At 39.1% G+C, this 14,964-nt stretch overlaps 1 protein-coding gene across 4 annotated transcripts in view; it reads left to right on the top strand.

The window, feature by feature from the left end:
- Positions 1–14,964, top strand: part of NRP1 (neuropilin 1) — a 137,198-nt gene that overhangs the window by 53,067 nt on the left and 69,167 nt on the right. For all 4 annotated transcript variants that reach the window (XM_003988216.6, XM_006933352.5, XM_006933353.5 and 1 more), the window contains exons 3-4: positions 2,476–2,657; positions 8,634–8,861. In XM_003988216.6, coding sequence (XP_003988265.1) covers positions 2,476–2,657; positions 8,634–8,861 — 410 coding nt within the window. The remainder of the gene's footprint in view (positions 1–2,475; positions 2,658–8,633; positions 8,862–14,964) is intronic.

Genomic DNA, 14,964 nt, shown 5'->3' with positions numbered 1-14,964 from the left:
GCACCACGTTTGCCAGCAAGAAACTTATGGAGTGGAACTGGTATCAACTCCAGAGGGAGATGCAAGCTGCTTTCTTAACTTCCTTGGCAGTACTACCCTTTGCAACTTGTGCACATAAACCCTCCTGAATATTTACATGAACTGCTATTTGTGACACTCTTTGGGGCCCTGTTGGATGGTGCTTTGAAGGGAAGTGCTAAAATGATAGCAGCCTTCCAGTTTATAAATGTAACTATTGTATCCCCGAATAATTCAGTTTCCTAAAATTGGCACTTAACGATGCAATGACTTATCTCTTGCTGGGAAGAGATTCTAATCCCTCTCCTCCTGTTAAAAATAGCTTTTACTGTTGCCAAGAGGAGAGCCTGGTATTTACTATTAGAAGATATGTGAATTAAAATACTAGCTTCTTTCTCTGTTGCAACTCACTGGCACTATCTTAGCTGAGCTCTCTCCTACCTGGGAGGAAAGGCTCCTCACAGAAGTGCCCCCAGTTCTTAGGAAAGCCTGACCTACCTCCCTTACTTGTGCCTGGAAAGCAAAATGCACTAAGATTTGGCCACTTAGTATTCAGACCATGTCAAGATTCAAGTAAAAAGCCTATATTGCACCATCACCAGGCCAAACATAGCCAACAGTTCAAACCACAGTTAAATTATAAGCAAACGTGGGGCAAAACATGCAGACCTGTCTAGTCAATGAAGCAGTAGAGATAAAAGGAATTACTACATAAATGCCAATGTGGAGGCTTAATGAATACAGAGATGGTGTCCTTTCCAGCTGCCCCCAGTTAAGTGTAAAAGGCCAGTAAGGATTTTGAGCATAATGCTTTCTTCCTCCTCTTCCTCCTCCTCCTCCTCCTCCTCCTCCGCTTTTTCTTCTCCCCCTCCTGCTTCATCTTCTTTTAACATGCAAAGCATCTCCCAAGGTATTGAGAAATGAACAATTCTTCTGTGCATGTCCATAGTTTTGCAGAGGGGCCAGCCAATGATTACTACTGGAAACATCAGATGCAGCAAAGGAAATGCAGTTAATACAATAATTCACATATGTTAATGCTTAGTTCCATCAATGTCAACTTTATTTTCTTCTTGATATACACAAAGCTGGCACACAATTTTAACTGATGAGGTAATGTCATTTTTAATTTAGAGAGCCTTAAGCTGTCCACTCTAACTAGTGATATCATCTTTGCAGTTCCCTTGTGAGACTTTATGTAAACATAAGTAATGTGTCCTGGACAGTTTGAAAAGAGATTGTTAAAGATGACATTGGTCATCATGAAGATTTCCCCCACTTTGATCTCTTTTAAATTGCCAGATACAGTTTATATTACTGCCATATTCTAGCCATTCCTGAAATTAATATATCCCAGGACTTTTGAACCAAGTCAAACGCAGAAATAAAATAAAGGTTTGAAATGAATGGACTGTAATGTTTTCATGTCAGTTATAGAAGAAAAATGGAAGACAGCTCAGATTATCTGGATCCTAGGTGACTTGGTAAATAACAAGAGAGGAAAGGGAAAGGCACTAAGAGTATAACACCAAACAAACAAAACTCTTCCTATTTTTGAGGGGGAATGCTAGTTTGTTGGAGCCGGCTCCCCACCTCTTGGAGGTAAAGAAGCATATGTGTTATCTCAGTACAATATTTAGAATAATATTTTATTGTGATTTCCTTTACCATTTGTCTCCTTAGTGTATTATTATTAAGCCCGTTTTTTTTTTAAATCACATCACTTTGGTGACTTGGAGTGTGTCACATTTCCTTTTCAAACAACAATATTCCTTTAAAGATTCAGGCTGATGGGTATAAACACAGTAATTTTCCATTTTTAAATAAACCTTTTTCTTTGGAGAGATTATGTTCTGCAATTCAAGTATAGCTTTGGAGAAGATGATCTGTGTTTTAACCACTGTGGATACTGAGAGAGTTTTTCCTAAGAAGTCTGGAGTTTGGTAGAATTGAATTAAATAGTAAAGAATCTGTTTATTATTCTGTGGCCATATGTTTAGAGGGTCGCTCACAGAAATCAAAGTATTTTTCATGGAGAGCTCCAGCCAAGGAGACATTTTGGATTCATAAAAGAACTTCACAGTTTGAAAAGAATGCATAGCATTATGTATTGACACCCCACCACCACAGACAAAGGAACACAATTTAATAATAGAGAATTGTGCTCGTGAGATTTTTCTTTTTCTTGTTAATTGGTTACTTTAACTGACATTGTCTGCAAGTATAATGGACACCATTATTCTTAATAGTTCTGTGTTGCCAGATGATGTATACAGACATGATGTAGTCCATTTTGATTATTTCATTTTGCTAGATTTTTATCCCTCCATGTAATACAGTGGTGAATACAGATAGCACTGTTTTCCTAACAGACTATGCTGGATAATGCTGCCTTCTAAATCACTGAAATTAAAAGGGCATTTCTCACTAACCTGTTGTCTCCTGTATTTATGTTAGGTATGACTACGTGGAGGTCATCGATGGAGACAATGAAAATGGACGCTTATGGGGAAAGTTCTGTGGGAAGATTGCTCCTTCCCCTGTAGTGTCTTCAGGGCCATTTCTTTTTATTAAATTTGTCTCTGACTATGAGACACATGGTGCTGGATTTTCCATACGTTATGAAATTTTCAAGAGAGGTGAGTGACTTCCTGCAGAACAAGTGTGGCTAAATGTTCATTACCATTGTTTGATTCCATGAATGACAAAGGGAAAAGAAGACAAAGGCATAATGCTTTGATCTTCTTGTAAAAAATTGCATATTCCCGTTACAAAACTGTTGGAAAATACTTTAAACAAAGGAAAATTACCCAATGTATGGAAGAAGTCGTGCTTAAAGATTTTTTTAAGTGGGTCACCTGGGTGACGCAGTCGGTTGAGGGTCCGACTCTTGGTTTCGGCTCAGGTCACGATCTCACAGTTCATGAGTTTCAGCCGCACATCGGGCTCTGCGCTGATGGCATGGAGCCTGCTTCAGATTCTGTCTCTCCTTCTCTCTGCCCCTCCCCAACTTGTGCGCGCGCGCGTGTGCGCGCGCTCTCTCTCTCTCTCTCTAATAAATAAATAAACTTTAAAAAATATTTTTAAAGTATTTCAGGACTCAAAATTGCATCATTTTAATGTGCTGACCAGTGTTTATAGGGTATATATTCTGTAAAACTCTCTAAGAGCATTTATTCTTATCTTTCTTCAAAAATAAGTGTGATCTTCTCTTGAAGTTTTATTTCTTTCATTCAAAATGTGTGAGTCTCCTTTATCTTAAAGCCATGTACATACATCCTGTTCCCTTTATTTCATTACAAAACTCAAAACTAGTATTTCCCAGGAAAGGGAAAGCAGTCTGCTGGTCTTAGAGTTTCTAAAGCTGCTGAAGGAAGAAGAGTCTTTCTATTAATGTCTGTTAAGAAGAGGAGTAGTTGTAGAAAGAACCTCCTGGAGGAAACAAAACAGTAAAGCTTTAAATGCCATTCCCCTTAGGAAATAAAGATCTTTCTCCCTCTACGATATAATCACTTAGTAGTAATCTTCTGTTCAAATGGTATATATTGAGATGGATAGAATCTGACAATTCCTAGTCTCCCAGCCTTGAAGAATTGAATGCACATATCAGTCAATTGATAAACAATGTATCTTTATCCAGATGTCACTGTTTTTCACAACAGCTGGTAGATTCCTTTAATGTGTTAAATTTAACCTTCCGTTTTAGGTTGGCAGTAATGTGGTGGGTGGGAGTTCCAATCCAGGGACAGAACTTAAGATTTGAGTGTACTGTCCTAGAATAGGAGCTTTTTTTAATAGAAAAAAATCTAGTTACATCAATTACAGAGTCTCAGCGGCAACTGAGAATAACAAATAGGAGTCATTAGGAGTTTCTAGGAACATTGGTACAACTTCTTAAAATTTCAAAGAAATCTGCCATTGCCCCATACAAGTATGGATAGAAACAATTCTGCAAACATTTGAATAAATAATAGTATACATATGACTTCAGTATGTACAGCTGATTACATATATACATATTTTCTTGTGTTGAAAGCTGTTTGACCTGTTGTAGAAATCATATTGTACGTGTATGTATATGGACACACACACACACACACACACACACGTATCTACATTTGCTCACTTACCGGCATATGGCACTATCAAAGAAAATAAGGTGTCAGAAAAGAATTTAGGAGTAGCCTTTCATTTTCAGTGTTTCTCGAAGATCTGAAGATAGTTGAAAGAGGAGAGAGAGAGAGAGAGAGAGAGAGAGATCTATAACTAAGTCATTGAGAATTCTTCATATTCCTTCCTAATGAACTCAGCCCCTTATACTTCCATTTCCTCAGAGGTACTGTAATTTCCTTATCCTGATCTCCAACACCACCTTTGAAACTTGAAGCCTTATTTTTTCTTTCTCTTCTTGCCTCTCTACATCCAATATGGCTTCTAGTTCTTTTGAATTTACATCCAAAAGCCTCCAAGAGTCATGCTGCCTTTCTGCATTCACTACATTAACTGAAGAGGCCCAATTTGGGTTCTCCCGATGTTTTCTCATGCTACACACAGCTTCTCAAACAGTCATCAAGCCACTGTCCTCCAAATGCCTATGGCAGGTGTCCATCACCTATTGGGTTAAACCTCAATGTCCCATTGGGTCAAGCTCAAGGCTTGACATCAAGTACTCCCAACCTTCTCCAGCTTCAAATCCCACAGATCCACACCTGGTTTCCTGTCTCGGATAGTGCACTGGGTAATGTCCAGCAGACCTGAATGTGAAGTTTAATTCTGCCTCTATCAATCTGAATGTTCAGAGACTTGGATTCCTCATCTGGTAAATGGATAATAGTATCCAACACAGGTTTATTGAGAAGATAAGTTGAGATGAAAACATGAGAAACATGTAGCCAGTGCCTGTCACCAAAGATGTGTTCAGTAAACAATGCTTATGGATGAAGCTGGTGCCATTAGCTTTCAGAGCCCTTGCTCTCTATCAGTTTATATTAACCTCCATGGAAACCTGGTTCTTTTCTTTCTTCTTCTCAAGAAGCTTTTTTTAATTCTTCTACTTTTTTTTCCTATGCATATACCCAACTTGTCCTCTACACATGCAAGTGCACACACACATACACACAATATACACATAATGCATATTATGTATACACACATATATCCAAGTATGTTTCACTAACCATTATGCTTCTTAATATTTTCAAATTTGTACATATATGCATATTTTATTTCCCAACCAGATTGGTACCACCTGAAAAATGCAAAGAAAACATCTTTCCCCCCCCTCACTGCATATACTATAGTCCTTACAGGTGTTTCATAGAAAGTCATTAACGAATACATTTACGCATACATATACAGGTTCATGGATATTTTTTTCCTCAAAAGCCATTTAATGATATTATAGAATCCATGAATCTCCTTTTTTTATTTTTGAAAACATACCACTTCTTCCAGAGTGCAGCAATTTCAAGTTTCCTCAAAACACATAAATTATACTAATTATAGTTGGCCCAATAAATGAGTCTTTCACCTGTTGGCCTTGAGGTTTTCTGGCACTAGATTACAGTTCTAAGGAAATTTTAGGCCATTTCTGCATCCCTAAGGCTGCATTTCTCGAAGGCCACCTTTGCAAAGGTCAGTCAGCAAAGCCAGTCCCCACCTCTTCCCATGCTTCCTGGAGCCACCCTGGACACCCTAACTTTCTACCCAGGTCCCTCACTTTCCCCTTCTATGTGTCTTTTCCTAGATGGTGAAAGATTGGGCCATCAACCTGAAAATTATTCCCACTCACCTAAAACAATTTCTCCAGGAAACTCAAGCATCACTACCTATCACTCCTCCCCTGTCCTTCCCTTGGTCTGGGTTATCCAAGGGAAGAAAATGTAGACATTTTCTTTGCGTGTCCATGTGGGGAAGACATGGCATTTATTGAGAGCAAGACTGATCCCTTCACATGTTATTTGGTTATGAGTCTGGATTTTAATAATAATTCCAAGCAGACTATCTTAGCTGTTATTATTGTGTACCCTTATTGTCATTAACAATGAAGCGTGGCATTCTTACAGCCACACAAGGTCCTCCAAGTCTTACAAATAAATCAAAAGCACAGTGTTCACTGGCGGCCAATGCCATGTGTCACCTCTCACAGCAGCAGCTCACTCATGCCTAGACATGCGGGGCTGCTCTCCCTCTCTCCTGTTTAGTGCTTCTGTACTCTCTACAGAGTTCCTTCACCCACTCCTGCCTTGCTTGTTTTTGGGAAGTGCTTGCTCATCTGTGGCAAACCTATGCAACAGTGAACAGGAAAAATATTAAAACAAATGTTGATGTTTACTGGAGGAAGTAGGAAAATACAGAATCTTGAAGTTTAAAGGGATTTTTTTCCCAAATCCTAAAGCCTACCTCCCATTTGTTATATACAGAATCTGAAGACTGGGAAGGTTAGGAGGCCACTCAAGTTTACACAGCAGGTTAGCAGTAGAAGTAGGACTGGATCACAGATCTGGTGCTCAATCCAGTTCTCTTCTACTACTCCATGGAATTTCTCCAGTTTTTGTCACACTCCTAGGCAAACCTGGGCCAGCCTTAGTGAAAGCATTGAAATTATTTGATTTTGAAAGTATGCCTTTAATCCCTGTCATTTTTTCCTCTTATTAAATCTTGATCTCACCTGGATAATTTTACCTTTTTAAGAAGGAGAAAATGTTAGTACCTGAGTTGAACCCCACTGTCAGCTTTTCCTTATAAGGATCTTAAAAAAGCATCCCCCCCCACCCCGCACTGCCCCAGGGAGGAAGCTGGAGGTCTCCAGGGTCACTGTTCCTACATCTTAAAAATAAAATGAAAGGGATTCCAATATTTTATATATATATATGTGTATATATATGTATATATATTTATATATATGTATATATATATATATATATAATTGTAAACTATAATGTCTTTGTAAATTAATGTCTTAAATTGGCAAAGTCCCTGTCATCTTAGAAGCCACCCATGAACTTTGAATATAAATGATACGGCACATTCTGTAATCTTCTTACCTGTAATTGACATGGTAAATGTCACATGTTAGTAACTTTAACCAGAATCAAATAAGTAAGTATCTGAAGCCACCATGGTGAAGGATGAGCCACATCTGTGAAGGCTTTGGAAGGCATTTTAAACAAGTCAGACCTCAAAAGGCCAGGTTTATTGTGTACATCTAGTAATTTTTATTCTTCTGTGTCTCCAGTGCCATGAACATCTAGTATGTACATGGAGAGCAAACAATTGATTTGTTTTCTCAAAAGCCTGCCAGACGCACTGAGGTGGAGATTCAGCGTAGCAATTCTAAACACTAAAAATAGAGATCTGTTGGTTTAATTTAATCTGTATTGATGCCTACAGTGTTGCCTCTAGTACTTGGCTCTGTGGGAGAATATTTAGTTAAGAACACTCTCAACCAACCTCCTTATTAGAGCTGAATCCATGCATGCCATCACAGGGTGCCCATCAGTGAGACAATGTCCCAGGGAAAGAATTGTTGAATCGAATATTCCCAGGTTGGATCTTGAGTTTCAAGAGGATCAAGTCATTGCTGATTCCCAGAGATCCTTAGGATACCTTTGAAAATCATAGCAATGGTGGTGGTGATAAGGGGTCAAGTTGATGTGCTCATATTCTTGTAGATGGGCCATTTTCAATGGTGTGGTGAATACCACCCCATTTGCCACTGGACGCCATGAATCAAAATTGTGGTCATTCATACGGTCATAAGGTCAACTTGCCCTATAGGTGTGTATGAGCTTGACCAATTTAAATTACAAATTACCATAATTTGTAAAGTGTTGAAAACCCTGAATAGTCACTAAAATTATACACTATAAATAGACACATTACACACCCACACATGTATGTTAAAAATAATTTTAGAATGGCACTGTATCTGATACATTGGGGAAGGCAACAATGTCAACATTGATATCAAGTGACTTCTAGCAACACGGCCTGTAATCACAGTTTATCGTGCCCTCACTAACAGCCACACTTTACCGGCACACCTGTGTCAACACCACTCAAAATGAGTCACTCACCCTGGATACATGTACGAATTACCTTTCACATTTAGTTTGTCAAAGAGGCATAGGTCACATCTGGCAGAGTTACTGAGTCACTGGTGTAGGAATCTGAAACCCAAACTCCCTCCACTGAATTCTCTCCCTCGCCTTTGTAAATGTTCTATTTCACCAATAAAGGGCTGTCAGCCTCAAGATTTAAAGATTTAAGCTTGAAGGGGCTATAATTATTTCTCTAGGGCTCTGTCGAGATTTCTGTAGCTTAGTCATTCATTGTTCCCACATGATTTGATATTTGTCATTTTTTTTTCTCTGCAACAGCAGAAGTTTTTAAATTGCTTCACACAAATGGAAAACTAAGGTGAACACAATAAATCTGAACTTGACTTTCCATACCTATCACTCCTATAGTAAGGCTGAGTAATGAGTGATTCGGAAAGTGACTATAATCGTGAGCTTTTATTAGAAAGATATGCTGCCTTTACCCAGGTTATTTGTTGGTGAAGTTGTGTGAGTGGGATTTTCACTTTGCTCTTTCTTTTCTTTTGCTTCTAGGTCCTGAATGTTCTCAGAATTACACAGCACCTAGTGGAGTGATAAAGTCCCCAGGATTCCCTGAAAAATATCCCAACAGCCTTGAATGCACTTATATTATCTTTGCACCAAAGATGTCAGAGATTATCCTGGAATTTGAAAGCTTTGACCTGGAGCTTGACTCAAACCCTCCAGGGGGGATGTTCTGTCGCTATGACCGGCTAGAAATCTGGGATGGATTCCCTGATGGTAAGAAGGGCAGGAAGCATCCCCAAAAGGGGAGAATCTGGGGGAAGGGCGCTGAGATCCTTTTACAAGTGTCATGATACATGCATCATTTTTTAAAAAAATAGTTCAGAAGGAGGAGATAAAACAAAGCAAAATGGTAACTCTCTTTATGAAGAGTAGCGATGAAATATTTGAGCTCAAAAGACAGTAATTATCTAGTCTAATTTCTTCAATTTATAGGTAAGGAAACTGGGGCCATGAACGATTACACATGGTCTCATAGCTATTTTTGTGATAGAATTAGGACCAACACATGGTTTTCCTGACTAAAGTATTTGCCTCATTTCATTGACCTGCCTACTGGTCATTAATTCACAGACCTGAAGAGATCAGTTAAGTCAGACAATTCACTTGACAAATGCAGAGACTAAAGACCAGAGAGGTTAAGTACTTGATACAATTTTAAGGGTGAAATGGCATCCATTATGCGGTTACCAAAAATTTAGAAATTTAGAAAAAGAAAGAGGATGTTTGGACATTCCTAATTTAGACAGATTCCTTATCTGCTCCCTAGGGAATTTTTATCTTTGGCAATTTGAATCATCTCAACACATCATCTGTATACATTGTTTTTATCATCTAAATTTATCCTACATTTTAAAATATATTTACTGAATACCTGCCATGTACCAGGCATTGGTCTAGCTACTTAGTAACAGAACAATCAAAGATGGCTGCCCTTCCCCTCCCCTGCCCCCCCCCCCCACCTGGAGTTTTGATTCTGCCAGGGGCCATTGGACAATAAACAATACACTAACAGATGAAAGAATTCTGTCCTTGGAATGCAAAAAGAGAGAACTTCTGTAAACAACAACAACAACAAAAATGAAAGAAAGGAAAGTAGAGTAGAGCAAAGGCATGAAAAGTACTAGGGTTAAGAGACGGGAATATTTAGGTTGAAATTTTAAATAAGGTGGTCAGTTTCAGCCTTATTACAAAAATGTCATTTTAGCAAAGATTTGAAGGAGGAAGGGGACAGGGGGGTGGCCATGTGGACAGCTAGATGAAAGTTTTCCATTTCTATCCTTGTGAATTAGAAGGTGAATGGCAAAAATACACACCCAAATCCTGAAAGAGGGAGATAATATCAAATAATTTGTTGCAGCTGCATTGCTTGTCTTGTGTTTAGTCTGGTTTAATATTAAGATTTCTCTAGAGAACACACTCTACACAGATCAGAAAGGGCAGCTTGGAAGTTCTTACAAATCATGCAGTTAGAAATATGTAACCACCAATAAAATAGAGTCAGATATTATGATCAGGCTGGAGGAAAGAATATTTAAATAAATACTAAATTGTAAATGAAGGGCAAGTATCATGTGAAAGAGATTGCCTTTGCCTTTGAAATGACATTAAAATTCTCAGCGTAATTCAATTTAGCTATGCTCCTCAACAGTAAACAGCAATGGAGATAAACTGGGTTTAGAGAAAGCTTATATTGTCATTGCAGTAAGTGGGTGAGTTATCATTGGTATAGTTTCGTCTTTGCTCTTTTACTATATAAATAGGGTTATGATGATCTTATCGAAACTCCTTCATTAAGTAATGAGATTTGCCCAAACAGAGTGCTGATTGATTTCTAAGTATTCAATCTGATAATTAGGAAAACAATATTATAACAGTATTGTAATAATAGTTGGAACATTTAATAATGGGTTTATTTGTTCACAACCCAAATTTGCAGCCTTCCTTTCTAGAACTTACATTTAAATTGACATTTGAAAAGGAGGTCCAATCAACCAACTTATTTAGAATACTTTCAGAAAGAAGCACATTGTTATTAGTGTCAAGGGTTTTTCAAAGTAGTAATTTTCTGGCTCTAGAAAATCACTGAGTTGAAGCGAGGAACAATTAACAATAAGAGTTATCAGCCTTGCAATTCAGTCATGTTTTAAACTACGGTGCACTTGACTTATTCCCAGAGAAAACTGGCCTTGGAATATGGAAACTGTGTTTGTATATTTGTTAAAATTTACCTAGCCTTGTCCAGCCTACACCAGCATAACAGCTCTCTCCTTTTTAGGCAAAAATGACAGACTTCCCCTCCTGGGTTTGTCAGTGGCACTAGAAACATTTTTGTTATAGTAGTTCAACACATACAGTCCCTTGCCAGCAAAATTGCTTTTACTCTTTGATATCCCTTCCAAAAACAACAACCAGAAGGCGCTGAAGGCTTTTAACCATCAAGTGATTTTATGTTGCCTTTTATCATACACATTGAATTAGGTGACTAAGTAATTGAAAGCTACCCATTGAATAGGATTGACTTTGAAGAAAAGCAGTTTACTCCCAAACTCAAGTCGAGGTATGCATTGTTGTGAATCACACATCTTTGTCTATCACTCCTTAAGCTCCATGGATTCACAAGTAGCGACTCTGTAGTAATTGGTGGAAGTTTACATATGGTTTGTGAGCCATGAGCTGAGCACACTGCCCGGTCCTGGTGGATATTGCAAATGTTTGTGCTGAATTCTGGAGCCAAACACGAATGCTTAGCTCACACCACATGGGCACACATGAAGTCAGCTCTCCCCCCAGGCTTTAGCTGCTGTTGTTACCTACATTCCAAAAACTATCAACTATTTGAGGAGTAAGTTTCATGAACGCTAGATTGAGCTCTGTTTGGATTTTATTGACTTAATGTTTATATTAAAATTAACTTCTGGGGCGCCTGGGTGGCTCAGTAGGTTAAACGTCCAACTTCAGCTCAGCTCATGGTCTCACCGTCCATGGGTTCAAGCCCTGCACTGGGCTCTGTGCTGACAGCTCAGAGCCTGGAGCCCGCTTTGGATTCTGTGTTTCCCTCTCTCTCTCTGCCCCTCCCCTGCTCATATGCTGTCTGTCTCTCTTAAAAATAAATAAAAACATTTAAAAATAAAAAATAAAAAAAATTAAATTAAACTTCTAAAATAGAAATGATATAAACATAAAATTATTAACATTCCAAAATGTAAATGACATAAATGTGCAATTTTTTTTTCTGGGAAAAAGTTGCCAAGTCCAGATATTCTCCAACAAAAAGTTTATTATTGTAGGAAAACAATACCTGGTCTATTTTGTACTTTTTCGAAGTGATTACCTTTTTTGTTTAGTTATTCAGAATGCCTCCTTTTGAAAGTCTGTCTTTGTAGCAGATTGCTGCCTTTTTTTTTTTGCCCCCCACCATAGAAAGGGAACAGGAGACCAAACTGTCTCATTCTGAGGTGAGAGATTGGAGAGATTAATTATTGGAGAAATTAATGGAAAAATACAAATAACAGGGTAATGCCATTCCCAGTTGCAGGTATATCTTTTAAATAGCATAAATACTTTATTGCCTTCACACCTGGAAAGATATGGTCACTATGCACCTACTGTCCTCCCAAGAGATTGTTTAGCACATATTGCTTACTTAAATTCTTCAGTAATGCAATTGCTGAGTTCCACTTCTGTTTTTGTGAGTTTCCATTCATCTCCTTGGCCTAACGGAAAGAGGAAATCCAATAGCTGTGTTCATGTAAATACACAAATGAGCACATGCATGAGATAGATAAGTACTGTGCCCACTCTTGCTCAGATCAATATTGCATTAGCTTGCTAGGCTAAGGTCTCGCTGTTGTTCAGGAAAATTCAATACTTCTTTGTCTTATAGTCGAAAAAGCCTTTTCACTCTCATATCTTGAGGGCTCCTAAAGAGAGTTGCACACTGCTATCCGGGGGCAAGGTTCTAAAGGACAGAAGGCAGATTTACCCGGCATGTCTTAAACATTATAAACCAGTGAGTCATGGAGACTCTCTAAATTATGAGTCTGCATTAGACAAGTTCTCTTCTGTTTGCTCTTTCAAAGAGACTCCCCCTCCCCACTCCCCAGAGGAATGGGGTGGTGGGGGGAGGGTGGAGAATCTGCAGCCAGAGCTTAAGGGGTTGAGTGTGGCTTCCCTTGTGCACTTGTATTCTTGGCGGGTCAATGGCTGTGGTGATCAGAGACCGGCTCCAAGGACTAAGGCTGTAAATGTTTGCCCACAAGCTAAAGAAAAAGAAAGTTATGAAACCACAATAATGGAATTTAAATGAGGGGAAAAAGTGAGAACCTACGAATGGACTCTAGGCCTCTCATTAAGATTGTAAATCAGAAATGGGATTCTTTTCAAGGAAAGGAAAGACCGGAGTTTATGGCTCTAGCTCGGTGTTTTCATGCATATGTCATGGGCAACTTTGTGCTCCATAGGGAAGAAAAAGGTGTTGAATTCATTCAGAATGATGAAAATCTGCCAAAGGACTAGCACTTGTAGAAGAAGCTGAGGCTCAGATTAAAGCTCAAGAGAAACAAAACTGCAAGTTTCATCTCCTGAGATGCTCTCTTCTGCCAACTGGGAAACCTGATAGAACAACATTTTCTTCCCATAACAGAGTCCCTGTTCATGACCATGTCATGCCCTGTAGATAATCTGTATCAATTCCCCTAATGGGCCAGGGTCCTTGTTTTCTTCATAATAAAGCAGGCTACACACACACACACACACACACACACACACACACACAATGTTTGGTTGCTGGAGAATGAGGAGTTACAGTAGAGAAAACTCTTTAAATTCAATCACATCAATTACTATGAATGCATGAAGTTTTCAGATATTCGAAGTAACCATTTTTCACTAACTCGAATGTGGAAACACTTTGGTTTAGTTGTAGTTTTAGGTTTGCTTTGTTTTAAGAGGGCCAGCCAAGAGCTGAAAACCTGTCAGCCAAGGATCTGAGCACTCCGAAAAGCAGGGTGCTTGGACTAGCCAGCTGCCTACTAGGAACTCAGTGGGTAGGTGAGGCTCCAGGGAGATCAGTTCTTATGAGACTCACTTTTCCAATCACATTGGAAGCTGCTTCCAGTCTTCATCAGCTGCTTTCTGCATCCAAGCTCCACACACGGGCCTTGGCGCAGCAAGTCCCTTCTGTAGGCCCATCCTTCCAGAGAGGGGTCCACCCACTGTGCTTCCTTGAACAAAGCAATAACTCTTAGTTGAAATGCAGAGAACCATGGATTTCTTGGAGGGGAAAATGGTCCACACCAGATTGTCCTTCTAAGCCCAAACCATCTGCTATGTTTTTACCATATGTGCAATGGAAAAAAAAAAAAAAAAAAAAACTAGAGAAAAGGGGATTTTTTTTTTTCCTTGCTGATGATCTGGACAGGGAATTGGAGAGATTCTCCAAGCCCAGAGGGCTTGTGCACTGTCTATGTGGCAAGTTGCAATTACTAACTGCCAAGGTTTATCTAAAAGCACTTCAACAAAGGGGTGGCCAGTTTAAGCCCAGTTGCAGTTTGACATATCACAAATTAATCAGTGTTCCCAATTTTTCACTGCCCAGGTACTACTTTTTTTCCTGATATGCACAGTCAAATGGCTCCTTTGGGCCATCTTTTAGCCACAGGACCTAAGTGCAATGTGGTCACGTCTCTTAAGTTTGGGAGAGGAAAAAAAACAGAAAAGTCAGATACATTTTCTTTTCATTTTGTTTACAACTTATTATTACGTATAAATTATTGGTGTCTGTAGCTTCTAATTTTTTTAAATTGTTACAATTATAAATTATCCATTAGATAGAGCCCTGTCTGTGATGTTCATCATGATAAGGCTCCAGAACTAAAAGATGGAATGAAGAAGGAAATTGGGGTTACTCAATGTTGGATCAGATTCCTGGCACTGGTCTGCTTGCATCCGGGACCAGTTCCCTGGATCTCCTCATAGGGGGGGAAAGTGAGTAAGGCAGCTTCCAGAACCCTTGGTGATCACAGCCTAGCTGGAATCTTTCAGCACTGGGCAGTGTGTGCAGTTTGGTCCTGGAGATGAATGTCAAGGTGACACTTGACAGCCCAAATCTCATTCACTGCAGATGAAGCAAGCATTTTGATTCTGTTCCTGAAAACAATCCTGCTCAGTGGGGAATGAGGTTATATGCCTGTTATTGCCCTTCTAAGCACACTTTAAATCCCTCTCCACAAACCTGATCCAATATGTTCACAGTGAAACAATTAACCAGGGAAGACTTGCTTTGGGTAAGAAAACACTTCTGGGTTCTGCCGGGACC

This window comes from Felis catus, chromosome B4, assembly GCF_018350175.1.
Source record: "Felis catus isolate Fca126 chromosome B4, F.catus_Fca126_mat1.0, whole genome shotgun sequence".
NCBI lineage: Eukaryota > Metazoa > Chordata > Mammalia > Carnivora > Felidae > Felis > Felis catus.
The sequence above is the reverse complement of the archived record's forward strand: the minus strand, read 5'-3'. Positions and strand labels throughout refer to the sequence as shown.